This window comes from Lampris incognitus, chromosome 13 (assembly GCF_029633865.1).
Source record: "Lampris incognitus isolate fLamInc1 chromosome 13, fLamInc1.hap2, whole genome shotgun sequence".
Classification (NCBI taxonomy): Eukaryota; Metazoa; Chordata; class Actinopteri; order Lampriformes; family Lampridae; genus Lampris; species Lampris incognitus.
Window position 1 is genome coordinate 34,695,997 of NC_079223.1, and position 27,370 is coordinate 34,723,366.

Below are 27,370 nucleotides of genomic sequence, written 5' to 3' on the forward strand. Positions count from 1 at the left end.
CACCACAGTGCCTCTAGTCTCTATAAGTGAGAGTGTGTATGTGACTCAATACACAGCCGGCTGGCTGACGGGAGCCACACATAAAATCAAACTCCGTACAAACTTCGTAAGTGTACGACAGCCACTTGACTTTCCCTTCTGCATTAACTCTTTAAATTGCATATATTAAAAGAATCATCTAAATAGATATGATATCCTAATGTAAGAACATTTTTCTCTTCATTACCCCACCCATCATCCGCCCGAACTTGACAGCTTCACATGCTCACACATGACATGACGCTGCCTTCTGTCTCGTTCACCGTGCATGTAGGATGCCTTTTATATTGTAAATTATGGCATCTGTAACTCTAATATTATTTCTTATTTATTCGATTATTATTTCTGTATTTTTGATTTTTCATATAACTGCATCACACAGCTGACTGTTGATCTCATCCTCTGAGCAAACTGAAAAAAACTTTCTGCATCAGTCCATTTTCCAGTCTTTTCTAAATATGCTCATACCTTTGCTGGTTTGCAAACAAATCTCTCGCCTAAGATAAATACCTGTTATAAATAAGCCACGGACACATTCCTTATGATTAACTGGATTTAGTGATATGCATATTGATTCAAAATTTACGTCAAACAGTAATGAAATACAGCTTTGGACCGATGGGAATGATCAAGCTAGGATGGTTCTCAATTGATTTGACCTCGGTTATCCAAAGTCAGATTCATATGAAAATGTACAAGTTTTATTGGGATCTTACAAAAACCCTTCAGTTGTCAGGTTAAGTGGGTTCATCTCTATCTAGCACAATCTACAAAGTTGAAGGCACATCTATCCCAGTTCCATTAATTCAGAGGTTGTGCAAACATATTTCCATATTGTGTATGGGGAACCTTTGATGGCACCACACCCTTTCACGGTATTAATGAGATTTTAAAAAGGCACTCTTATGTGACTTTCAGTTCTCCAATCCCACCCCCCACTATCTATCCATGTGTCTGTCCCATCTGTCTGTCTGTCTGTCTCTCTCGCTTTCTCTCTCATTCACAAACTGCAGCATTTGTCCCCTATGATCCCTCCATTCTAAACAGCCATTCATCACTGTTTAGACGGCTTAGGTCAATGCAAATTGTATTGGCATCGATTGAACTGATAAATTATGGCAAATGATGAATGAATAAGCTGAAAAGGAAGCTAAACTTAGGAACTGGGATGTAGGAAGGAGACAATAACACAGGCTGGAGGATTCAGAGGGCAGTGAGTCTAAGTAAAGGTGCTAGCAACCATAAATTGAGTGTCATTATGGAAGAACACACTCCTCAGACGAAGCTCTGTGCCACTGGATGTCAGAGAAGTGAAAAGCTGATTGATTTGTCTCTGCAAGCTGCTATTAATTTAGGATCAAATTAGCAGAGATTGGATTGCTGAGCATGGTGGATGTTTCATAGAAGAATGTTCTCTGGGTACATCAACTTATTTTTTTCTCTTATCAACTTCAGATACACGCATCTATGGGGATTTCATGTGTTTGTGTGTACCTGGGTTTGTGTGTCTCTCTAAGCTTAAATACATGTTTACCTGAGAGTGTACGTATTTGTGTCCGGGGTATACATTCATATATTTGCTGTGTGTGTGTGTGTGTGTGTGTGTGTGTGTGTGTGTGTATATATATATATATATATAGGTGTGTGTATGAGCACTGAACCAAAGCTTCCACACAGTCTTGATGGCAACAATCCATCTTGCTTTCTTTCTTATGACTACATGTAAAAAGCATATCGTACGAGGTCTCTCTCTGTAACAAGAGGCAATGGCCTGAATTTAATGCTCTATCTCACTGGATATCTAGAGGCTGATGCTGGCTGTTAATTTTATGCATGCAGATGATATGGTTGGCGGGGTGGAGATCATTGTCTGAGAGCCTCCAATTCTGTGCTTTGTTGACAGGTACATACATATCCATGCTGATGAGATTTCTATGGGAAAGCAGCTTTAGGCAAATATAAGCTCAACACACACAAAAACACACGCATATAAACATTTATATCTTATATCCACTTTAGGATGGGCAATATGACCAAAATCTTTTTGTTACGGTAAGTGTAATTTCGGAATGAGGAAATGGTATATCTCACAATTTAGTCATTTTTCTTGGAATTCGATTAAGAAATGCTTTACCACTTCACCTTTAGGTGGTAGAAGAGGTTGCTCATATTTCCACCACCAGCAATGACCATTATGTGGCAGTTTGCAGAGTAGATTTTTCTGTGTGTTGTCAAACCTTCTAGACCCAATCCATGCCCACACAACGGAAAAGACACCCTGTTTAGTAACAAGTTCTTCTCCCTCATCCTGCACTGTTTGGGAGGTGTCCCATTTGTCCCATTTACAACGTCACTTTCACTATGTTGCTCTCATATGGAAATCACATAAAGCAGTTCTACCCAAGTCACATAAAATCAATATGTACACTACCGTTCAAAAGTTTGGGATCACCCAAACAATTTCGTGTTTTCCATGAAAAGTCACACTTATTCACCACCATATGTTGTGAAATGAATAGAAAATAGAGTCAAGACATTGACAAGGTTAGAAATAATGATTTGTATTTGAAATAAGATTTTTTTTACATCAAACTTTGCTTTCGTCAAAGAATCCTCCATTTGCAGCAATTACAGCATTGCAGACCTTTGGCATTCTAGCTGTTAATTTGTTGAGGTAATCTGGAGAAATTGCACCCCACGCTTCCAGAAGCAGCTCCCACAAGTTGGATTGGTTGGATGGGCACTTCTTTGAGCAGATTGAGTTTCTGGAGCATCACATTTGTGGGGTCAATTAAACGCTCAAAATGGCCAGAAAAAGAGAACTTTCATCTGAAACTCGACAGTCTATTCTTGTTCTTAGAAATGAAGGCTATTCCATGCGAGAAATTGCTAAGAAATTGAAGATTTCCTACACCGGTGTGTACTACTCCCTTCAGAGGACAGCACAAACAGGCTCTAACAGGTACTATTTAATGAAGATGCCAGTTGGGGACCTGTGAGGCGTCTGTTTCTCAAACTAGAGACTCTAATGTACTTATCTTCTTGCTCAGTTGTGCAACGCGGCCTCCCACTTCTTTTTCTACTCTGGTTAGAGCCTGTTTGTGCTGTCCTCTGAAGGGAGTAGTACACACCGGTGTAGGAAATCTTCAATTTCTTAGCAATTTCTCGCATGGAATAGCCTTCATTTCTAAGAACAAGAATAGACTGTCGAGTTTCAGATGAAAGTTCTCTTTTTCTGGCCATTTTGAGCGTTTAATTGACCCCACAAATGTGATGCTCCAGAAACTCAATCTGCTCAAAGAAGTGCCCATCCAAACAATCCAACTTGTGGGAGCTGCTTCTGGAAGCGTGGGGTGCAATTTCTCCAGATTACCTCAACAAATTAACAGCTAGAATGCCAAAGGTCTGCAATGCTGTAATTGCTGCAAATGGAGGATTCTTTGACGAAAGCAAAGTTTGATGTAAAAAAAATCTTATTTCAAATACAAATCATTATTTCTAACCTTGTCAATGTCTTGACTCTATTTTCTATTCATTTCACAACATATGGTGGTGAATAAGTGTGACTTTTCATGGAAAACACAAAATTGTTTGGGTGATCCCAAACTTTTGAACGGTAGTGTATGCAAAGCAATACTGGAAGCCCCGTAAAACTTCTCAAATCTAATATTTCTTCTACATTATCCCGCAACCCATACTAAAATGAATGGAACCAATGTCTACCTGGAAGGCAGGAAAAACGCATTAAAAAAAATCTAAAACACTACACTTTGCTCTGGAAAATGGTTAGGAGTGACGCAAAATATATGCAATTTGGAGTGAACGGGCTAAAAAGAACCACACTGGTGGTTTGCAGGGTCCTTTGATAGAATGGCAGAGTAAAGTAAACCCTACAACTATTTTATCATAATTTTCATATTACAACTGTTGTCACCAAATTCACTTCTGAGAAAATTTGTGGTGAGGAATCAACGGTGTAGACTTCAAATATTTGCTCCATTTTGAAAAGTAAGGTCAATTTGAAAATTTGCCCCAACATTTTCAGAGCTATATGAGGACCCACAAGCTTGAGGTATTGTGCATTACTGGTAAATTCCTCTCGTCTCAAACTGTACATAAGGCATCCTATGTGCTTGTGATCTTGGGAATTTGTACTCCAAAGTTCAACTTGTCAAGTATGCACTCCTCAAGGACAAGAGTTCATACTTAGTATTGAGAAATGCCAATATTAAAGGGAAAGGCTACTGCAATGGAAACGGTACAGCTAAATTTCTCCTGGTGGACAAATTTCTACCATCGCACAGTATATACTTATACCACCCAAACCTACATTCACCCTGTGCAGGGAACACATCCATCCACATGCATGTCATACAGCCATATGGGCCTACATACAGGGACAAACACACAACCCCGAGGGTACATGCAATATCAAACACTAACTCACAGATGCATACACGGAATCTACCATTCCTGATTCCTGCTGGGAACACCGCAAATTTATGCAAACCCAAAGGACTGGCAGCACAAAAATAAGCCTGCACACAGTTAAATATAGACATATATATATATACAGGCACATGCACACACTCACTCGAACCAGAGCAGATGCATGCACGACTTACATACAGTTACAAAAGCACCATCCACTTGCACACATATGTCAGTAAAACACTGTAATGGACAGCTATTCTCTGTGCAAAGCAGGAGGGCATTCATGGGGAGTGTGAGGGAACAAATTTACACTTATTTTCTCCACGGCGGGACATGTGAGGACACAAGGAAACACAAAGGTTCCTCCCCACAGTGTCCTTGCACAGCTCATAGTCTCACCTCCTCTCCTGCCATACACACACTGTCAGTAACTGTTTTCGGACACAAGCAAGTGAGAGAGAGAGTGAGATAGAGAGAGAGAGAAGAGAGAAGAGAGAATACATAAAGAGGGGTGCACACAACATACAAAGATGGACAGACAGGGCGACAGACAGGCAGAGAAAGAGGTTGAGTGAGTGACAGTGAGATGGATGCTGTGCCTCCTACTGTTTCCAATTAAAAGTTTACTATGGAAAAATAAAGTGTTAGGATTATTGTCAGTATGGATTCAGTATGTGCCAGCACTGAGATCCAGAGAGAGAGAGATGTGGTATATTGACAGTAGCTGATAGGGGTCAATATGTAGCATGCCATGCAGTACGTGGGTGGATGGGTGGACAGAGGGAAAACCATAGGGTTAGGGAGCCGGCCATGTGAACAGATGGTCCCTCGTTCCCACCCAAGATCCCATTAAGAAAGATGGCAGGCCTGACCTATTTCTGGACCCACCATGCCGTACAAATCCACTGTGCTGAGAGATAGGGGGAATATCTATACATCATATTCAATGGTTATAATCCCCACCATTTTTGTTGGACATTATGGGATTTAATGCATTGTTTCTGTAGAGTTAATGCTAGAACAGTCTGTTAAAGGATGAGATGCCGTTGTATGCAACGCCATATTTCATGCAAAGCGTATATTGCTAACCATTCCAACTTCCCCCTGCCTCAGACTTGGTGCCCTTGAACGCTTAATGAGGTCTTTCTAAAAAGCATCTAGGGTGATACAGCTGTCTGAGACCAATGAGCCCTCTATTCCCAGACCAGAGGTGCTTTTTACAAACACTGCCTTTCACCCCTGCCCCACATGTGGTGCCTTTGTGTGGACAACAACCTCATGAAGCTCAGAGACACTTCCTCTTTAAACTGCAGCCATTGCTACGTCACCTTTCACTGCCTGCTCTCCTCAAGTCCGCTCACAGGCCTGTCTGCATGGGGACTGCCCCATCCAGCCATCTATTAGTGTTACTAGAATTCTTTAAAGTGGCCATATCATGCTCATTCCAGCTCAATATTTCTATTCTGGAGCACCACTAGAGTAGATCTGCATGATTCAAAGTAAAAAAAAAAAGCCTTATTTATCTTATACTGGCCCTTTATGCAGCCCCTCAGTTCATCCTCTGTCTCAAACAAGCCATTTTAGCTTGTATTAGCTGTCTCTTTGAGGCCCACCTCACTAAAAACCCACTGCTTTCTTCTGATTTGACAACTTCCGGAAGCAGCCATTCCTTTTAGCACTGCTTCATCCTCAGGGGGAAACAGAGTTTGATAAAACACCGGTGTAAGGGGTTCTGTATGCAAACTATAAACCTACTAAGTAACATAATTTCTCATTCTTGATTGGAAATGGTAACTTCTCAAATCCATCCGTCCGTTTGAGCCCAAAGACAATCTGGCAGAGGGAAACTGTCAGGGCCTTGGCCTAAGATATTCTAAAACATAATGTTTAAAAAAAAAATCATCTGTTTTAATTTTATTTTATGAATTCATAATTTGACAATCAACATCTAAACAAAATGTTTCTGAGGAAATTAAACCCTTCAAACCTGGTTATTCAGTTTGTGTTGGAATGTGAAGGGTTAAATGAAAGAAGCCCCTTTGTCTCCCTCCCTATTAGAATTTTGCTACCTCTGGAAGAAAATGCTACGCTTTCAGTTCTGTGATTGGTGGTTCAGCTATAATTTTACAGAGGTCCGAGCAATATTAATTCAATGAGAGAGTAATTTCAAATGACAGTAAAATTGACCAAATAGATCTTCCCTCTAAATGGGTGGGCTTTGTTATAACTAGCTTTATGGCAAATTCTGCAAGGCTGCGAGGGGACACGAATCACAAGCTAGAGAAAGAAAAAAATGCCGATAAACTAGCTAGCTAGTTATCCTATTGGTTCATGATAGAAGCCGTGAGTAACTTTACTAACACTACTTTGGTAGTGAGGAGGACACTGTTGCCAATTTATTATCCACACTATTTAAGATTAACTTTTAATGAAAAATAGGAGTTAATCGACAAAGCAAGAGCTACACCGGAGCTTAATTTGGTAAATTGTTTAAAATATTAAAGAACAGTGGCCGCCATGGCCACTGTTTTGCCATGGCAGCCACTGAGGCTTATTTGGAAAAAATGTCATTATGCAGAATTACTGGTCAATCTATAAATTTACTGACTCAGCGGTCATTATGCACATTTAACATAACATAATAGGTTCCAGCATCCCCGCAACCCTGAGAGCAGGATAAGCGGTTAAGATAATGGATGGATGGGTGGATATATATTTAATATGCCGCTGTGCCAGTCTAATAATGTTATTTATTAACAATATTGCTTGTTTGTGGTGGTGGGTTCCCAAAATGCCATGATCACTGTTTACTGTCCGTGGTTCTGAAGTGTCTGTCGCTAGAGGTTGCTTGGCTGTGTGGGTGCTGTCATGATGTGTAGGCTTACATGAAATTTTCTTGGTTTTATGTGGGTGGTTGTCGTACATTTTGCACATAGTTTTGCACCCCGGCCCACTGTCACCATATTCTGCTGAAGTGCAAACACAGCTTGTGTGATGATTTGATTATTTGTAAGGAGGATTTGCCTTTTTGCTTTAGATATTAGCTGTTTTTGTTTTGGTTATAATTCTCACTCTCTCCGTGCTTTGTTCATTGCATTGCCTAGGCTGAACTAGCGTCTTAATTTCTGTTTCGGTGCTGGAATTGTCATAGGTATTTTTTGCAGTAGTATAAGAGAGGACACAGTAAGCAAGACTGGTAGTTGGCTTTTTTTTCCCTCGACGAGGGAAGGAGGTTCAGAGGGCCCAGGTTTAAGAGTCACGGTTTGCTCCTGCTATCCGGAATATGAGAGTGGACAGCACAAACATCTGCAGCAACAAAGATTACAGTAGGACATCTCTGGTAAATATTATGCTCATTACCTGCTTATTGTGTGACATAATGGTGGATTTCAATCACAAGCTGTGCATAAAATTGTTTCTATATATGCCACTGTTAATCGGTGTACATGTGAGAAATGCGCTAAAATGCCAACTGAAGGTAAACTATGTCTGCTGTCAGGAAATAAAGGTTCGTAGCTAGTAAAATGTTATTCTGCTGTCACCAAACAGCTATAGTATCTCCCCCTGCATCATCTGTTATTTGTATGCTGGAGTACATTAAATGCCTATAATACTATTCAAAATAGACTGTTTTGCAAGAATCTGTACATACATTTACCAAGAAGACCATAGTTTGACAGACTTTTGGCTTGGAATATCTTCGCTTGAGCTTAACTGCTTTGGGTATTATAAAAATACAGTTTGATTGCCTGTTACTTGAAAAATATCCATGTTTGGAGGATGGTGACATTTATCTTTGGTGGTTGTGAAAATAACACTGTGATTTTGAGCAGATATGGTTGAAATAAATAAAATAATCTGACTGCTAAAAGTAATAAAGTAATCTGACTGCTCAGCGCATGGCTGCATTGTTTTGAGCAAATCGGCGTTAGCTCCCTAAATAACTTTAGCTTCATTGTATACACCCACTGTCTGCGCTGAAACAGTCTTCAAAAGCCATTTCCTTCGATTATCAATACTAGACAAACATTTCAGTGATATAATGTTACTTGGAGCTTGCACTTCTGACTCCTCAACATGGCCCTTTACAGAGGGAATAGCTCCGTCTTTTAGCACTAGCCTAGCCAAAAATCCAGTATAAACAAACAAACATATTTGCATGTGGCTGTTGTTGGCCTGAAAAAATAAATTGTACCCAATGCTGTCTGGTGCTTTCTTCTTTAGGAAAGGCGAACAAATCAAAAATCCAGCATTGAACTGTATCTGGTTAAGGAAGCATCCTTGGTAAAATGAAGGGGACATAAAATGGCGTCTTCTCGACATAACGATAAGTGCTAACCAAACTCTTTCCGATGTTGATCTTGGAGGGCAGGCCAAAGTAGCTACTACATGGGCATTATGAAAATGTGTTACATAGTGATGTAGATTGATAACGGAAGAAAACGATGGACTATACACGAGGCAGCGGCATGGTGGCGCAGTGGTTAGTGCGGTTGCTTCACAGCAAGAAGGTCCTGGGTTTGAACACCGGGGTTGTCAAACCTTGGGGATCATCCGCTTCTAGTGTGGGAAGATTGCTGCGTGAATTTGCATTTGCAGTGGCCTCACCCAGTGCCAGTGTCAGAAGATGGCAGCACAAATTCACATTTGTGGCAGCCTCACCCAGTATCATCCATGCAGTGTCTTTGTCCATGTCTGCAGTTTACTTTTGTCTTCGTTTGATGGCTGGGAGAGCTGGCACTGGATCGGCGGGGAGAGCGGGGGCAGGCTAAACTAACTGCTAGCCCATGCAGACCGGCAGTTCCAATAACACCGGGGGTGGTCTGGTGGCATCCTCACCTGGCGTTGACTGAGGTGTTTTTGATGTCATCATGAGGAGTGCGGGGAGGTGTGTTGAGGGTGTCTGGCTGGGAGAGCTGGCGCTGAATCGGCTGGGAGAGCTTGGTCTGCTTTGTCCAGTGGGCTCGGGGACCACAGCCCCTGCCTGGAGCTGCACCCGAGGAGGAAATGCTGAGGGCGGTCTGACAGGATGCGGAAGTGGGGCAGGCTAAGCTAATTGTTAACCCATGCAGACCGGCGGTTCCGACAGTCATCCTGGCTGGCGTCCGTTCCCTTGGACAGTGATTTTTTTTGTTTAGTTTGGATATACGTATGTGTTAGTTTGGCTATGCGTGTTCTTGTAGTTTTGGGATGTGTTTTTGTCTTTGTGTTGTACTGCTGTGGTCTGGGGGAAATGGCATTTCGTTTCATTTCATGTACGCAAGTGCATGAAGTGAAATGACAAATAAAGTGTTCCTGATTCCTGATTCAGGGCAGCGCGGTGGTTCCTGATCCCAGTTCGTCCTCTTTGTGGAGTTTGCATGTTCTGCCCGTGTCTGCGTGGGTTTCCTCTGGGTGCTCCGGTTTCCTCCCACAGTCCAAAGAGACAAGCAGGTCAGGTGAATCGGCCATACTAAATTGTCCCTAGGTGTGAATGTGCCGGCCTTGTGATGGACTGGCGGCCTGTCCAGGGTGTCTCCCTGCCTGCCACCTAATGACTGCTGGGATAGGCCCCAGCATCCCGTGACCCGAATTCGGATAAGCGGCTTGGATAATGGATGGATAGATGGAATACGAGATATTTCAGGCAGTGTTTTCTGTCGGCGAGAGTAACTCCCTTCAGCGTGGACTTTGGGCTTTGTAACTATGCAGACGTTTTACATGCAGCGCCCAACTATACAACACACTGAAGAAAGGGAAAAATCCAAAACGCATATGACCTCTTTAAGAAATGTATCTTTGCTGGTTTTAAGAGAATTAAAATGTTGGAATTAGGTTATTGCTCTACAATACAGGGAGTATTTAATGATCGTATTTCTAGATTTTTTGCGGGTGTGTGTTATATTTGGTCCATTACCCCCTCAATGATTTTCCCTTTCACTTCGAGTTTGGTGCTGATGAGAAGCTTTACTACGAGCTGCCTATGTGTGAATGGGGTGCTAAATATTTAATTAGGCTATATTGTAAAGGTGATAGCTGACACAAAAAGCTAGAGACCCATACAGAGAGGCAACACTGGCTCACAGTAAAATATCAATCATTTCTCCCTGGCTATTGTAAAGCACACAAGGTGACACTGACCCTAATCGAAATGAGATATATGGCGGATATATGGCTGTGTGTGTCTGTGTGTGTGTGTGTGTGTAGGTTGAAGGGAAGGCGGTGATCACATGAGGGCAGACAACTATGACAAACAACCAGTCTAAGGAAACAATGCATTGCCAGCAACCCTTTCTCAAAGTTATGGAGAAGCCATGTACATGCAAAAAAAAAAAAAAAAACCGCCCTACACATGCACTTCACAAACACATAAAAATGCCTGGGTGCACCCTCCTGTTCTTTGTTGACCACAATAAATGCTTTCTCCTCTCCGGAGCCAGCCAATCGCTCAGAGTTGTGCTTTCTTAGCAAGCCGGTGATGTCAAAAACAAGCTGTTTTCAATGCAGCACATGCTCGGTCGAAATGGTTATGCCGTAAGGGTGAATTTTTGTTCATTTAGTACAATGCCCATCAGACCTGAGCAGTTAAAACCAGTCATATTGGGCTCCAAATACAAACAAATCAAGGCTTGTTCTCACACCGGTAATTCAGTCCCACCCAGTCAAACAGTGAGGGACTCCTGGGCCAAGATGCTGCCACTGGTGGATTTAAATTTGTCAAGTAATTCGGTAGGCCTGGGGGATATACTTGATCTTTCACTAGCAGCAAAGTCATCAAGGCAAACAAAATGAACAGCAATTGAGAGCTTTGCCTTTCTGCCTCCCTTTTGGCTATCCGTCTCAATCTGCCGTCCTTCCCTTCCACTTCCATTTAGAATGGAACCTCCATAGAGCTTTAATCACACCTGCGTGTTTGTATGTGTGTCTTCTGTGTGTGTGTGTGTGTGTGTGTGTACGGCTTTGTATGTATATGTACTGTATGTATGTATGTGCACACACAGATGTGTGTATGCATTATTCCTGGTGCTCTGCTTTGTCCAGGTGGACCCCCACCCCCACCCCTGTCAAATGACTGAGTAGCACTACATGGCAGTTGCTATGGATACCAGTCAGGTTCTGTGTACACGGATGCTCATCGCAATTTTGATCTGCAGTGGAGCGATGATGGGAGGGCAAGAGTCCCAAAAACCAACCACCCACATACACTTACACGTACACATACACATACATGCGCACCACACACAGGCTTACAGTAAGCCTGTGTGTACACACCTAAAAATGCCTTGGCGTACATGTATATAGGAAAAAATGCCAGCATGCACAGCACACACAATGTACATTCACAAATGTGTGTGGAACCCACCTACATAAGGGGGTACTAAAGTAACCTACCTAAAGTGCTCTTCAGACCGTATTGCAGTGCATATCATTAAATCTCATTAAGTTAGAAAAAAATTGCCTACTGGGCAAAATTGCCAACCTCACCACAAGTAGCACAAATCACAGTTGGCGATACACCCGAGGTGTCTTTGTGCTGAGAAATCGCTTTAAAGAAACCAGCCCCTCATTTCATCTCAATAACAGGGAGAGAGAGACCTTATCGAGGGAAAAATATCTCATTGACTTTCACCTTCACACTCTATTTCGTCTCATCTTGCCACCATCCACTCTGTCTCTCTTGCTCTGCATGCCTGTCTGTTTGTTTCTCCTCTCTCTCTCTCTCTCTCTCTCTCTCTCTCTCTCTCTCTCTCTCTCTCTCTCTCTCTCTCTCTCTCTCTCTCTCTCTCTCTCTCTCTCTCCCACACACACACACACACAGAGTTGCTGCAGATTGGGACTCCTCGTGTTCGAGGCAGAAGATGAAAGCGAGAGGGAACTGTGTCCATGCCAGCAGAGCTGAGCGAGTGGGGAAGTGATAAAAGAGGGGCTCATTTAGTAAATTGACAGCTCCCTTCAGGATGCTTCATCTTCTTCACCATGAAAGGCCCGAGTTCCGCTCAACTCCAGCTATTCTTACCAGGCGTGAAGAAACCGTAACACTCCAGCACACGTTAACAATGACAGCATTAGCAGTTTCGTTTGGATCTGTTTCTCTCCTAACTCCCACGGCCCACTTTATCCACTCCCTAGACACATTACGGACACTATGGCATACAGCTATATTCATATTGTATTACAAATTACCATATAAACAAGTCAGCTAGACAACAGATGAAAAAGATAACAGATGAAAAAACGTTTTCTCATTTTTAACTGTGTGCTTACATGCATGCACGCACACACACACACACACACACACACACACACACACACACACACACACACACACACACACACACACACACACACACACACACAGTGTAATAAATATGTGCCAAATATTTATGAACGTTCAATAAACCCCAACTGTACATCCTAACTCCACATGTGGTGCTGGCCAATAATTAAATTAATAAAAACCATTTTATTTGTACTGCATAAACAAAAGTTTACAAAGTGCTTGATAATCAATACTCCATGTTTTCACGTTGTACAGTGACTGGATTTTTTTCTCAACAGCAAAGGACTGCAGTCAAAGACATTACTGCTGGAGTGGAGATAAACAAGATAAGCAAAAAATGAAAAGAAATCTCTTCCCCCTCATTTCTACCCCTTATTCTCTTTGAAGAGAAACGAGGGGGTAGTTATTTTTCAGAAGGTATTTAGAGCATTTAAGGAAGGGAGTGCAGAGTGAAATTACACACAGAAAGAGGGAAAGACTTTTAAGGTTGAATTAAGGTTTACAAAAAATAGCTCCAATGATGCCAATATGCAAAACCCAGTCCTTGGAAAAGAACCAGTTTTTATTGGGATATGGATCTCCGCCGTTGAGGCTGTTACGCTATTGGATAATAGACAAGTATTTTAGCTATTGTCTTTATGCATGCTCAATAATTCAGGTAAGAAAATCACAGGAAGTTGAATCAGTTCACCTGGACACAACGTTTATTGAGAGAAATGCTTCATCAAGTGACCTCTTCAGTCTCAACTGACTGCAGGTGTCCCCACCCTCATAAACAATACAGTGGCATAATGACCGAAACCAACTTATGGTTTCATATGCAATATACCTTAACCATTAACAAGAGTTACAATTACACTGTGTACTATTCACAGAGGGCAACAGATGTACTCTTAGCCCCCCTCCTCGGTTCAGGGGAAAAGGAAAAGAATACGGTCACGCCAGTCACCTCAGTTAGCTTAACTACAGCAGACTGAGGCATAGCATGCTGTACTGAGTGCACTGCAGCAGAAAGAATCTAGCCAGCACCAGAGAAATAGCCTGACTTGGGGCAAACAAGTGGCAGAGATTTGGCAAGGACTAAGACTCAGCAAGCCTTTGAAGAAATCATACTTGTCCAGTGGTGAAACCATAGATATACTAGGGCTGGGATGATATGCTTATCTCCCGATTTGATACTATCAGGATATTCAGGTGCCGATTCGATATTGGGATTCGTAAGAATCACAAATTCTACAAGTATTGCAATTCAATATTACGATTTATTGAGATTTTTGTTTGCTTTTTTAACACTAGACCATGGGAAAAAATTGAATCATACACTTCCAGAGACTGTTTATGATGAGTCATATTTCCAAAAACAAAGCACATCACACATCAGTCAGTCTTTTTGAGTTTTATTTCAGCAGCATCATTGCTATGCTGCACATAAAAGTGGTAAATAAAATACTTTTTGACGTATATAAAGTGCTACATTTATCTTTTTCTGCTTACTAAGCTAGCGCAATAAGAATATCCATCCATTATCCAAGCCGCTCATCCAAATTTGGGTCATGGGATGCTGGAGCCTATCCCAGCAGTCATTGGGCAGCAGGCAGGGAGACACCCTGGACAGGCCGCCAGTCCATCACAGGGCCGACACACACACACACACACACACACACACACACACACACCTAGGGACAATTTAGTATGGCTGATTCCCCTGACCTACATGTCTTTGGACTGCAGGAGGAAACCAGAGCACCTGGAGGAAACCCATGCAGACACGGGCAGAACATGCAAACGCCACACAGAGGACGAACTGGGATGACCCCCAAGGTTGGACCATCCCAGGGTTCGAACCCAGGACCTTCTTGCTGTGAGGCCACCGTGCTAAGAAAATAATAAATAATAAATAAGAAGAAGAAGAAAATAATCAATAAAATGAGATGTTAGGCCAAAATGAATAGAGCCCCTGAAAACTGCACACAGCACAAATGTGAGCCTTTAAATTAACATCCTTCACATATGAAAGTGAACTTGAGAACTGTCCTTTCTCGATTCAGGAATAAAAATTAATTTTAAAAAATCATTAAAAAAGAATCAATACTTGAGTGAATCAATTTTTTTCCTCCACCCCTACTATATATATTGAAACTGGTCATTGTCCCCAACAAATCCATACAGTGTAGTGCAGAAAATATTTGTACAAGACAGCTGATTACCATCAACACAGTTTGAGGGCCAGCTTGGCAGTGAAACCAGCTCAAGGCAACCTGGCGGGGGCAAAACTTCCAAACTAATGCACTTGAAAGATGATTCTGTTGTCTTTGCTATTGTGCAAATCAGTTATATCGTTTTACTCACCAGTTTCATTTTGGAGACTTCAGACCCAAGACCACAGCTTTACAACATTGTCTTGTAACTGAACTGAACGGCAACTGAACATGAGCCTAAAACCGGTCCTTTGAAAAACAGCAAAACAAAAAAGCTCTCGTGCCTAAGACTGTGTCCATGATTTCCCACTATCTCAGACTTCTCAGCTGCATCAGCCAGGTAGTTATTTGATGAACACTGCTACCTACTGTTAGTACAGGTTTGTCAGTCCTGCAAGCTGAACCAAGATATAGTTCAGCAATGTGATTAACCTTAATATTTTACATTTCTTTGAATAACTTTTACTTGCACTTTCATTTTCACTTCAGATATGTGGTTTAGATAATTGGGTTGAATTTGACTTGTTGAAACATCTCCTACGATCGTGTTCTGTTACCCCATAAGAAGCCATTATAAAGCTGAGTCCAGCAGTGGTGCTGTATCCGAAATCTCCACAATAAAGCCAGTGAGTGAAATAATATTAAACAAATTTGCAAGATGACAAAAACTATGAAAATAAAACCAAGGTTGTAACAAAACCAGTTATGTGCAAGTAATTAATGTCAACACGACACAATGTAAACAGATTTGAGCTTGTGAGCTTATTGTACGTGTCTCGATAATCAGAAGAAAAAATCCATTCAAACAAATATTAGAAATTTCTTACTAACAATGGAGTGAGTATGCATTTCATGTAGCGCCATGGCCGCAATATTCTGACATCAAAGTGTGCATGAATAAACAGAAAAATCCCCTACAAGGGCTCTCAGAGGCAATCACCTCATCTAAAGTACTCACCAGAACTCTGCCAGTGAGTGTCTGAGCAGAAATCATGACCCCAGCCCAATCTTTGACTGAGGTCATCCATCCCACCTCACTTGCAGGGACCTCCTCCTTTTCATCAGGACCTTTAGGTGCCCCGTCTGCTGCCTGAATGTTGGCAGGGTTGTTCACCTTCTGAGCCTCCTGGAGAAAATGTAAAGGGACAACAAAGAGGCCAGGTTGGGTATTAGAGAACATATAAAATAGAGAATTAAAATCATTCTATGACACAAACTGTACGAGGCAGTGTAAACAGTCACATGTTTTGCCATGTGCATTCAGATAAATATTATTAGATAAATATTACTGTTAGGGGAGATGCATTTCTCTCTTTGGTTTGGACACAGCATCAGCCAGCTGAGGGAATACCCTATATCAAATAAGAGGTCAAGTCTCTCTCTTAAAAGGGACACAATCATGATTTTTAATATTATCCCAATATGTGTATATATGTTGAAAGTCTAACACTCCATCAGCAGCCAAAATACAGAGCAGTCTTCTTTGTGAATCTGAAACAATGCCAAAATTGTGCAGAAAAGTGAATCTCCATCTTTATATAGGATTCAGTGTCATTTGCTACAAGAGGTGTATATAGTGTTTTTATTCACATTTTCCTACACGACATTGCCTATTTCGATGTAGCTCAGTGAAGGTAGTGGCAAACCAGGAAGGAAGGGTTTTAGTCCCAACTTTCAAGAAAGCTGAAAAATCCCTACCACCATTTAGACCTGTAACCGCAGCTAAAACGGACACAAATTTTGTTGATTCATTCCATTGGGTGCTGTCGCACGCTTCATACTCTGCCAGAGAGGGTTAAAGGTTCATATGCGTGTAGCGTTTTTCCAACCCACTTCAGATCAAACGTCTGTCAACCCTAACCCTAAGCCCACCCAAACCTTAACCAATCAGAGGCAGGCAATGCCGAAGTGGGTCTGGCTCAGTGCACTCTGCAGAGTAGGCTTACTGCTCATGAACCCCCTTGCCAGTCGGTAGTACACCGACTGAGCTATTGATGGAGACAGATGATGGATGGAGAGTAAGTAATTTGGTTATAATCTAAGAGAAAGACTTGGTTTGTCTTTTTTACGTCTTCTCATTGGCTGTAAAAAACATAAGAGACTGCTTTCCCTTTTGTTCTCATCCAGAGTAAGCTATAGGCATGACTATAAGGGCATAAGCTCGCTATCTAGGTAGTTAGTTAACTTTGCAAACTACGCCATGAGTTTATTTTTTTTAAATGTAATCCCGATTCGTATTATGGTCTCCCTTAAATAAAGCAATTTCCTACATGTTTCTGACATGGGGGGCTGCAGTAAAGTCAACTAGAACCAATTTAGAGCTCATGTAATGATGTAAAATGCATCTGTACAATTATTACATTGTAATTCAATGGAGAAAAAAGGAAATTAAACTGGTTTGGGCACGTTTGCCGAACGGAAAGGATACTTGGAAAGGACATCCTGCAAGGCCTGATAGAAGGGATTAGGAAGAGAGGGAGACCGAAAAAAACCTGGGTAAACAACATGGCTATAGATGAGCGTAATGGAGGCGGGGAGAGCTGCGATGGATACGCAACAGTGGAAGAGACTTGTTGAGGCATCAGCTGTGCTCCTATGACCTCCATAGGTTACAGAACTGATGATGATGATGATGAATTCATTTTCTATTTTGTTTTGGCCCGCTAATAGCCTATGTCTGTTTATTTGCATTTTCTTTATTTCATTAGAAACTCCTCTGTGCGGTCACAGAGTGATGGGAGTTTGAGTGGGAGAAGGGTTTTGATGAACATGTGTGGATTCAGTCGCTCAGCAGGCTGATAAGGTGCATACAGGTATGTCTGCCTATGCTGTCTCAGCTGAGGGAGAAGCACTGTGTAACCTGCTGTAAATAGTACCATTTTGAGAATGCTTATCTAGTGCTCTTTATTTCTTTTTATTTTGAAGTCAGTTTCCTTTTTTTTGTATATATCTTTATGCATATATTGTTCAGTAAAACCATCCTTTTTGACACCGTCAACCGTGTTCTCTGTGCTTTCCTTAACACTCCCTTAAGATGCCTGATCCCATCTACCGTTCATTAATTCTGATGAACTCCCATCTACCTTTGAACACATATTGGCACTTTACAACAAGTGGAAGTCATTGTCAGGAAGGTGTTGCTTATATATTTTTTTTTCCCAAGAGACATTTAGAAGATTTTATTCTGTGCTATTTTTTTCAAGATATGAGTAAAGAAAGTTGTTTAAAATGTTCTTGCAAGGATAGGAAAATGTTTGAAACACACCAACATTAATGCCTCTAAATTTGTAATGACTATACACTATTATTGATCTCTACAAATAAATCTGATAGATTAGATCCTATATAATAATGCCATTAAGGATGTAACCTATTTAGTAATATTTAGTTTGTTTACAAAATTAACCATATTATAACCCCTGATTTTCCTCCCTCCTACACATTCCACCCCACCCATGTGTCCCTACCAACTCTCAAGCCAAACCTACACCCTTGGTTGTAGTTTTCATTCAGACTTCACACTTCTCCACACAATTTCAGTGGCGTTTTAGAGACACACAGAAGACTGCTCGGCTTCTAATGGCGTGTTATCCCGGTAACATGTAGGGAACATAAGAGATAATGTTGAAAATCATAATGGTTTCCCCTTTAAGGAAAATTCAAGATGTATGATGACACGGGATCAAATTTAGGCGCTCTGGTGGGTGGATGAATTCACTGATCAGTAGGCCGTGCTGCTAAAAAGTGTGCTGTTGATTGGAAGACTAAGCATAGAAAGCATGTTGGTGGGTGCCTCCGTAACCAAATGGTTACAGTGCATATACCACATGGCCACATGGTCGCAACCGTTGCTGGTTTGATTCTAGCTGGCGACCTTTGTTGCATGTCCTACACCCCCCCACTCTCATTTCCTGTCTGCCTCTTCACTGTCTAATAAAGGTAAAAATTAAAAAAAAATAAAAACGAAAGCATGTTGGTGCTTGACGACTGAACACATGCATGTGCCCTCTAACTACGTTCACGTGACTTTCTACTATCGCTCAGGGTAGAGATGCAGAAATTCAACCTAACAGTCACGCCATAATGGCATCCATCTGCCATAGGCTGATGAGAGAGAGAGATTATGTGCATGTGCTACTGCTCTCTTGCCATTTGAACATATGGCTGTGTACATTGTTCCTCGGGATAGAGGGTGGTGAGGCTGATGTTCTCATGCAGCCCTTTCAACTATCAATTTTGAGACTCACTGAATGAGCAGAGATGCATGTTTATTCATTGATGTGCTTTGCTCGGCAGAGCTACTGCACGCAGCTGCTTCATTCCAGTCATACACTCACTCCCGATATGACACTAGCAACCACTCAGCATCCCCCGTCCCTCTGGCTGAACTCAGAATCAGTGGATTACGTTTAACTTTTCTCAAAGTAAATGTGGCGAAAAAATATCTTGAAGCAAAAAAAAAAAAAAAAAAAATCTGATGAACACACGCAAGAACTTGCACCCGCAAACACACACATGCAGTTGTTCTTATTCACACACACACACACATAAAGAGTAAAGGTTAGCACGTGTCACAGCCGGCCTCATAAAAACCACGGGTTAGAGGTAGGCCCAGCAAATGGCGTCACAGAGAATCCCTGGCACTCCAATAACGTTTAACCCTCTAGACGAGTGCCATTTCTCCCTTCCACAGAGGCAGGCTCGTGTTACCCTGGGCTAGGATATTTATTATGCAGCAATTAATATTTTTACAATGGCTTTCCCCACAGCCACTTTAGACTTGCAAACAAACAGCCATCAAAGCAGCTTACATGCTATTTCAACTCACTGGCAGTAAGTGCCAGCACAGGTTAAGCTCCTACAGTTTGTTTTGATGACCTTATGATGCGAAAACAATGATGATCTAAAGAACAGAATAGAACATTGTGGGTTGGGTAGTTTTTGTGTTCACGACAGACACTCGGTAGCACATCTCGTTTCAGCAACTGTGTGGGGCAATAGGGGAGACATAACTGCAGGCTAAACAAAACCACTAGGTTGACCAATGTGTTGGCCGAGTGCAATGCAAAATCTGAGTGACCGCAGCGTGAGAAAGTTTTGCCAGGCTAAAGACTAGTGACATTACAGATGAGCCCGAGAGAGTGCTCTGTCTGTTTCAAGAGGATTGTCTGGTCAAATTGGATTACATTTCTTAATGATACGGCATGGACACAGCTGCCATTTTCCTAATTTGATTCCAGCCCTATAACAATACCAATAAACCGGCCCTAAAAAGCCTGACTTACTCACAAGATCATTATCTGCTCCTGCCTTTTGGGCTCTCCATACTGAAGTGATTAATTCAGTTACTTATGCCGTATGGACTCATTACACAGTTTCATGTTAGGGGCTTGTGAACTTTTGTGCCTGGACTAATGACTATTGTCCAGCAGCAACATCTCTGTAAAATCATGTGTCAATGTCACTCACAAATATTCTTAAAAAAACTTGATTTTTACTGAATGCCACCTTGAATGAAAGTATGGGTCAGTCTATGAATGTAATATTGGGTGCTGGGGGATAAGGTATGTATAAATATTTTTACATGTATCCGTATTAATGTTTATTGCTGTCCATCCACTGCTCCCCCCCCCCTTTAAAAAAACTTCTCAGCCATGTTCTTTCAGTTGTGACTACTTCACTACATAGCCAGGATGTCTCGCTCCAGTCACATGATGCAAATACACACATATGAGGATATGCATGTGGGTGTCAGTGTGTGTGAGCATGCATGCATGCTGGTCACTATGTACAGGGGGTCTCTAAGGTTTCGCTCTGATTGGCTGTGTGCCGTCTTAAAAACGCTCCAGGCATGCTGTGTTGGCACATCACGCACTGGTCTGAGCCCAACAGATAACGCTTAGCCTGGGAGCTGGACACTGGCAAAGCCCCGCTAACATCACACAACACTTAGACACCGTCACGCTAAAACACACCACAACATCCTGCAACAACACTATGTCATGAACGTCACGTCTGGCAGTCAAACAGGGTTACCCGTTTCCAGCTAGACTTGCTACTGTTTCCTCCAGATCCGTTTTCCAGCGGGGCGCAAATGCCTTCAGACACAATTCTTGTCACGGCGATATGGTGGTAAATGCTGACATGCTGCCAGCTGACAGTTTCCCAAGGTCGTATTGCAACACAGAAATCAAAAATGAATACTGTGTAGTAGCAACAAGGTAGTTCCCAAAGAGGGACAACCATGGAGTGGTATCTGAAATGTTTGCCATTTACACCGTTCAGCGAATAAAAGGACGGTTTTCATTTGATTGTGTTTCTCTTTCTCATATTGCTTGCACTTCTGTGGTGACAATGAGAGTGACAATGGGGGATCTTCTGGGCTATTGTTGCTTTGTAGCTATGCAACTATGACCACTACACCTGAACATGGAAGCTAACAAACAACACCTTCGCTGGCAGTGTGTGTGTGTGTGTGTGGCGGACAGGAACACATGAATAATGCATGCACGTTCAAACTGATGGTTGAATAGATCAGAAACGACAATGTAAACAAGAGACTCTTTCTACTTCATTTGAGTGGCCAGCGGTAGGCTCGGGCCGAGGGAGAGAACACTGAGGCAGCCTGCCATGGGAGAATCCATCTGCCGGCTATATATACACACCGGTGATGTCAAACCGACAACGAGAAAGAGAGACGGGCAGAGAGAGAGAGGGGGGAAGGGGGCAGCAGGAGTCACGCAAATGTGCTCCATTTAACACACTAAAATTATTAAGAGAGAGAAAAAAAAACATCTGAGGAGGGAGGCGAAAAATTGTCCTTGAATTGGAAAAAGTCATGCAAGAGTCTGTGTGGAGCCAGATTTTAGCTTCCAGTCTGAACTTAATTACAAAACACAGAGCAGCTAATAGCAGTACGAAAATATGAAACACTATAGCTAGGACTGTAAAAATGTGTCTACACAGAACTTATTGTCATTTATAAAATTAAAAAAAAACTTCGATACAAGTCGTGTTAAAGTTTCAAGAAAAGAAATGCTTATGTATTTGTAACCTTTTATTATTGAATCAATTAACAAGTCAGCGAAGGCCTGATGATCATGAATAATCCCACGCCAAGACCCCAAGAAAGAGGATGGCTAAAAAAAAGATGCACTGTAGAGAGTTGGAGACAAAGAGAACGGCTAATGATGCAAAATTCACGCACGCATGAACACAGAGAAAAGATGTTTTGAGAGAAAAACAATGACACAGTGAGTCTGAAGGTGACAAAAAGATGAACTGGGGGAAAATGTAAGTAAAGAGTGATTCAGTTGTTATGGTGACAGACAGGCAATAACACTGGGAACAGGGAGAAAAATTACAAAGAAAGTGACTTTATTTTATCACTGTACAGTCGTTCAGTTACAATGAAATTTGTCTTCTAGCATTTAACCCATCCTACTGTATGGGAGCAGTGGGCAGCTGCAGCGCCCGGGGACCAACTCCAGTTCTTCTTTCCATTGCCTTGCTCAGGGGCACAGACAGGAGTATTAAACCTAACATGCATGTCTTTTTGATGGTGGGAGAAAACCGGAGCACCCGGAGGAAACCCACACAGAGACGCGGAGAACATGCAAACTCCCCACAGAAAGGACCTGGGACAGCCCGGGGGTTTGAACCCAGGACCTTCTTGCTGTGAGGTAACAGTGCTAACCACTGGGTAACCGTGCCGCCCTAATACATACACGATATGGAGCGATGGAGAGAGTCGCAGAGTCCGTTTTTTTGCAAGACAGCAAGCTGAACAAAGTGCTGATAAACAGTCAGAGAATGGAAGAGAGGGAGAACTGGTCAGAGACAGGGAGGCAGACAGAAAGCGGGAGAAACAGAGACGTGACCATGTGACTGCGCTGATCTAACAGGACTTGGCTTTAGCGCAGCTGTTCCTCCGGCTTTCGTCCGCATCGCTGGGGAAAACTCTATTCCAGTGTGAACTGCTATTTATAGCTTCACCCAGGGAGATGTGAAACTAGTGAATCTCATAACACGCTCTGCTCCCCCTGCTTGCTATTTTAATGCCGGTACAGTTACCCAATGTCCCTTGGTTACAGGCCTTCACTGGGTCACAGCAAAGGGAAGAGCGAAGAGAAACGGGGGCCCTCTTCAGTGACTGAGACCAACACACTCTCTGTCTCACACACACACACACACATATACAAATTAAAGGCAAAATCTCACAATACCATGTGGAGAAAAATTGTTATTCTTGTTTATAATTCAGGCCTACTGACATGATGCAAATGTTACACAATAATCACAATCACACTATTGGGCTATAGAAAGTAAAAATGTGACCCCAGAGACATGCCAACCCAACCCATAAACCCTAAAACAGAAGGAAATGTGTGCAATGTCTGTATAATTTTATCTCTTTGTATAAAAATAATACAATGGCTACCCAAATAGAAAAAGGGTAACCATTCTGACAGAAATAATCAGCTTGTAGCAGCTGACAGATACGATGTGAGATGATGGGCTCGGGTAAACTAAAGCCTATTGTTCCAGAGGTTAGGAGCTTACGCAAACTGCCATGTGTTCGATTTAGGGATTACACAGGTAAGGCTTGGAGCCTAATCTGCATGGGATAGCACCCATAATTGTAAAGTTGAATGCCGTCACCAGGGGCACTGGGTGGACTATTAATCATCAGGGGCTGAGCCCAGATTTTTCTCCATCAAAAAACTTTTAAAAACGTACTTCTAAATAGACTGTTTCCATGGGGTTTTTTTTCCCTTCCATGAGAGGCTACACATTGCTTCAAATGTGAAAATTGGATAAGGAAGGAAGGGATTGGATTTGATTTACCACATAATCTGCACATGAATATTCCAGCTACTCAAATGTCTCAAACCAAAATGAGCATCATATCAGATACCTACTACCATTACTACTACTATTACTACTAGTAGTACTAATAGTACTAACACTATATACTATACTATATACTAATAATAATAATAATAAACAAAAATTATATATAATATATTATATACGTAACAATAATAATAATATATAATGCTATAATAAGTAGTACTAATAGTAGCACTAGTACTACTAGTAGTATTACTACTACTAGGCCTACATTGATGGAAAATCCTCAAAACCCATAATACCAAGGCAATTTCACAAATGAGAGTTGAAAACAGCTACCAGACCAATAAATTATAAAACTTTTTGGCTATCTAACGTGAGACTAGGCTAGTTTGGGGTTGCTAGCTAAGGGGAGGCAAAACTAAGCTACTACTGCTAACGGTTTAGTGCAATGCAAAGTACGTTAGTGCATATAACCTATGCTCTTGCTCATAACATGTTTACATAACTTGTAACTCATATAGACATTGCCACACCTTGTTTTCCTGGTTGAGCATGACAGGATGTTTGTGCTTCAGCTTCAACCCCTTTACCGGTAAAACATCTGCGTATATCCATCTTTACCTCACACTGACCGTGTGAGCTAGCGTTTGCCACAGTAACCCCAACAGAGACCTGTCAGCCAATAAGACACAAGCATTTCCATGTATTTTCTTTTCCTGTAAACCCTCTCTGATTGGTCTTTCCTCTGTTCATTGAAGATAAAATACAAATCTCTGTTCACTGAAGATACAAAATTACCACACTGCCGTCTTCTTTTACCGACGTTAGGTTAGGTAGTGACAAACCAGTCAAAGTGGAGAATTATTCAGGACTAAAGAAAACATCTTCAGGGCTACGGTCCTGAATGACCAGGCCAAGCAAGAACTACCGGCCGTCACTATCAACACAGTTATCCCAGTTTATGTTATTTATTGATATACACCACTGTAAGTAACTAAATAAATGAAAAGAAGAAGAAGAAAGGTACTTTATTTTGCCATTGTACAGGTTACAATGAATTTGTTCTCTGCATTTAGCCCATCCCATTTTATAGGAGCAGTGGGCAGCTGCAGCGCCCAGGGAGCACCTCCAGTTCTTTTTCCTTTTGCCTCAGTCAGGAGCACAGGCAGGAGTATTAACCCTAACATGCATGTCTTTTTTGATGGTGGGAGAAAACCGGAGCAGACACGGGGAGAACATGCAAACTCCACACAGAAAGGACCTGGGGCGGCCTGGAGTTTGAACCCAGTACCTTCTTGCTGTGGTACTGTAAATGATGTGTTTCTTCATCTTAACTGGTCCATGTTTTTGGTGGGTGTTGATGTATGGACATGTGATGTAGGACACATCAGACTACATGCGGGGTGTTATCTGATCGAAATTTAGCGCCATACAAACGATTATTTGGTCAAATATACATGTTATTCACTTGACATTTGTTTGAAACATGGATGGAAACATATCTACTGAGGGCTGACAGGTTTTAATGTGACGCGGTTGTCTTAAGTGGCGTCAGATTGTGCATCTGCCATGAAGACACTTTAACAGAATATGTCATCTGTTTCAGGGAGTGAACTGAGCATCTCCGGCCGTGCTGAAGAACTGCCGTTAGTTAGCCTGTGCTTGTTTATCCAGGCAAGGTTGACTGGCGCTCATCTAAACTGTTTTCTCATCAACACTCGCCTCCACATTCACACCATTACTCCCATTAACAACCTGGGAGCTCCCAGTACAGTCCCAGCTGTGGACAGAGTCACAGGGTATATTTTATCTATCTATCTATATATATATATATATGTATATAAATGTGTGTGTGTGTGTGTGTGTGTGTATATATATATATATATATATATATATATATACACACACACACACACACACACACACACACATTTTTTTAACACATGCTCAAGCTCATGCTTGTACAAACACAGAAATACATGCACAAACACACAAAGGCATCTCAAGGGTGGCAACCACCATCATCTTTATTCGGACATTATGGTAGGTGCAGTGTTCTCAAAACATAATTTATCTCCAGAATCACATTAGCCCTAAACATCCCCTCAATCACGCACCTGTTTTGAGTGCTGCAGGCCTGAGGAAAATGAGATGATTTGAAAAAGGGGACCATCCACAATGTCAGCAAACAGACAAGACAAGCCAAAGGGCCTACACCACTCTGACAGCAAGGGCGGAGCTCCTTACTCCATCTCTACAGCAGCAGACGCTCGTTCCTCAACATGACCGCATGCTAAGTACACTTTTCATCTTGGTTTTTCAAAGGGCAGTGAGTAAAAAAACAATGGAAGCCTAGCAGGGAATGCTTAAAAGTTAGAAAAAATTAAGTTTCACTTTATCTTCATCAGACAAAAGAGGACAGAATGAAGACAGCGCTGCATACTTGCCCCCCTGAATCGGGGATGGCTGAAAGAGAAAAGCTTGAATGTACACCTCTGCCACTGGAGCACATTCATCACGGTGTATTGTACCTCATCCATTGATACAAGATTTTAAGCCTCACTGCCTGTGGATAAAAATAGATCACGCATTGAATTGTGGGAGACTGAAACGTCATTGCTTGCTTGGTAACCTCTTTTGGGTTTCGTCATCCTGGTACTGGTGGATAATGGATGGCCAGTGGCCTACATGAAGGCGTACTGAGATGTTTGCTACGTAACAAAAGAAGCGGGATGGAGGTTTTTAGCTAGTCATTGATGGAGAAAGCTTGGCCGAAGGGCATGGGGGACTGGCAGATAGACCAAGGTGTCTGTATTTTTTCTGTACATTTAAAGCATGAAGAGTTCAAACAGAAATAGGAATAAAGGGGGAAAAAAAACACCACTGCACATGGGTTTCTATAGGTCAGCATTCATGCCACATAACAAACATGTTGGAACAATGTGCACATGATTACCAACATGTGCATGTGTATGATGCCAAACATAAAACGCAATTGACCCAATTGTTTTACTTTGAAATTGTACACACATCGAAATCGAAATACAACCATGATAACATTGCTTCCCCTAAAGGAACCATGGGTTTTGTGCCATTTTGAAATCCAATCCAAACTTCTGATTGAAACCTGCATTGCTCATTTTTGACTCTGGTGGCGCTACACAGGTGACACGACAGCATGCAAAGCGTATGAACGCATGTCTGTGTTTTTAAGCTGCGTATTCCGTTTCCAAAAAGACATTTCATACACGAGGGCAATTCAAAGTGCTTTACATAAAGGCATAGGAGACACAGAACAAGATGAGTTTAAATAACAAGAGGAATATTAAAAGCATATAAAGAACTAGAAAAAAGAAATTAGAAGATCAGCATTTAAATGGAACAAGTATGAAAAATAGTTAAAAAATATAATAATCAAACAGTTAAAGTGTTATTGTTTTTCCGTTATTGTTCATGTAATCAACTGTCCAATCACAGTCCAGGGGTAGAAGAGCATTGGACAAGGGGCTTTGTAGCCAAAAAGCAGGCAGGGATACTTACTGTATTGTACTCATGGCTAAAGTAAGATCAGGAACACTTTAGG

The 27,370-nt window shown here is 41.8% G+C and overlaps 1 protein-coding gene across 1 annotated transcript in view; it reads right to left on the reverse strand.

Moving 5' to 3' along the window:
• Positions 1-27,370, reverse strand: part of kcnma1a (potassium large conductance calcium-activated channel, subfamily M, alpha member 1a) — a 219,611-nt gene that overhangs the window by 151,011 nt on the left and 41,230 nt on the right. The window contains exon 2 of the mRNA XM_056292393.1: positions 15,890-16,057. Coding sequence (XP_056148368.1) covers positions 15,890-16,057 — 168 coding nt within the window. The remainder of the gene's footprint in view (positions 1-15,889; positions 16,058-27,370) is intronic.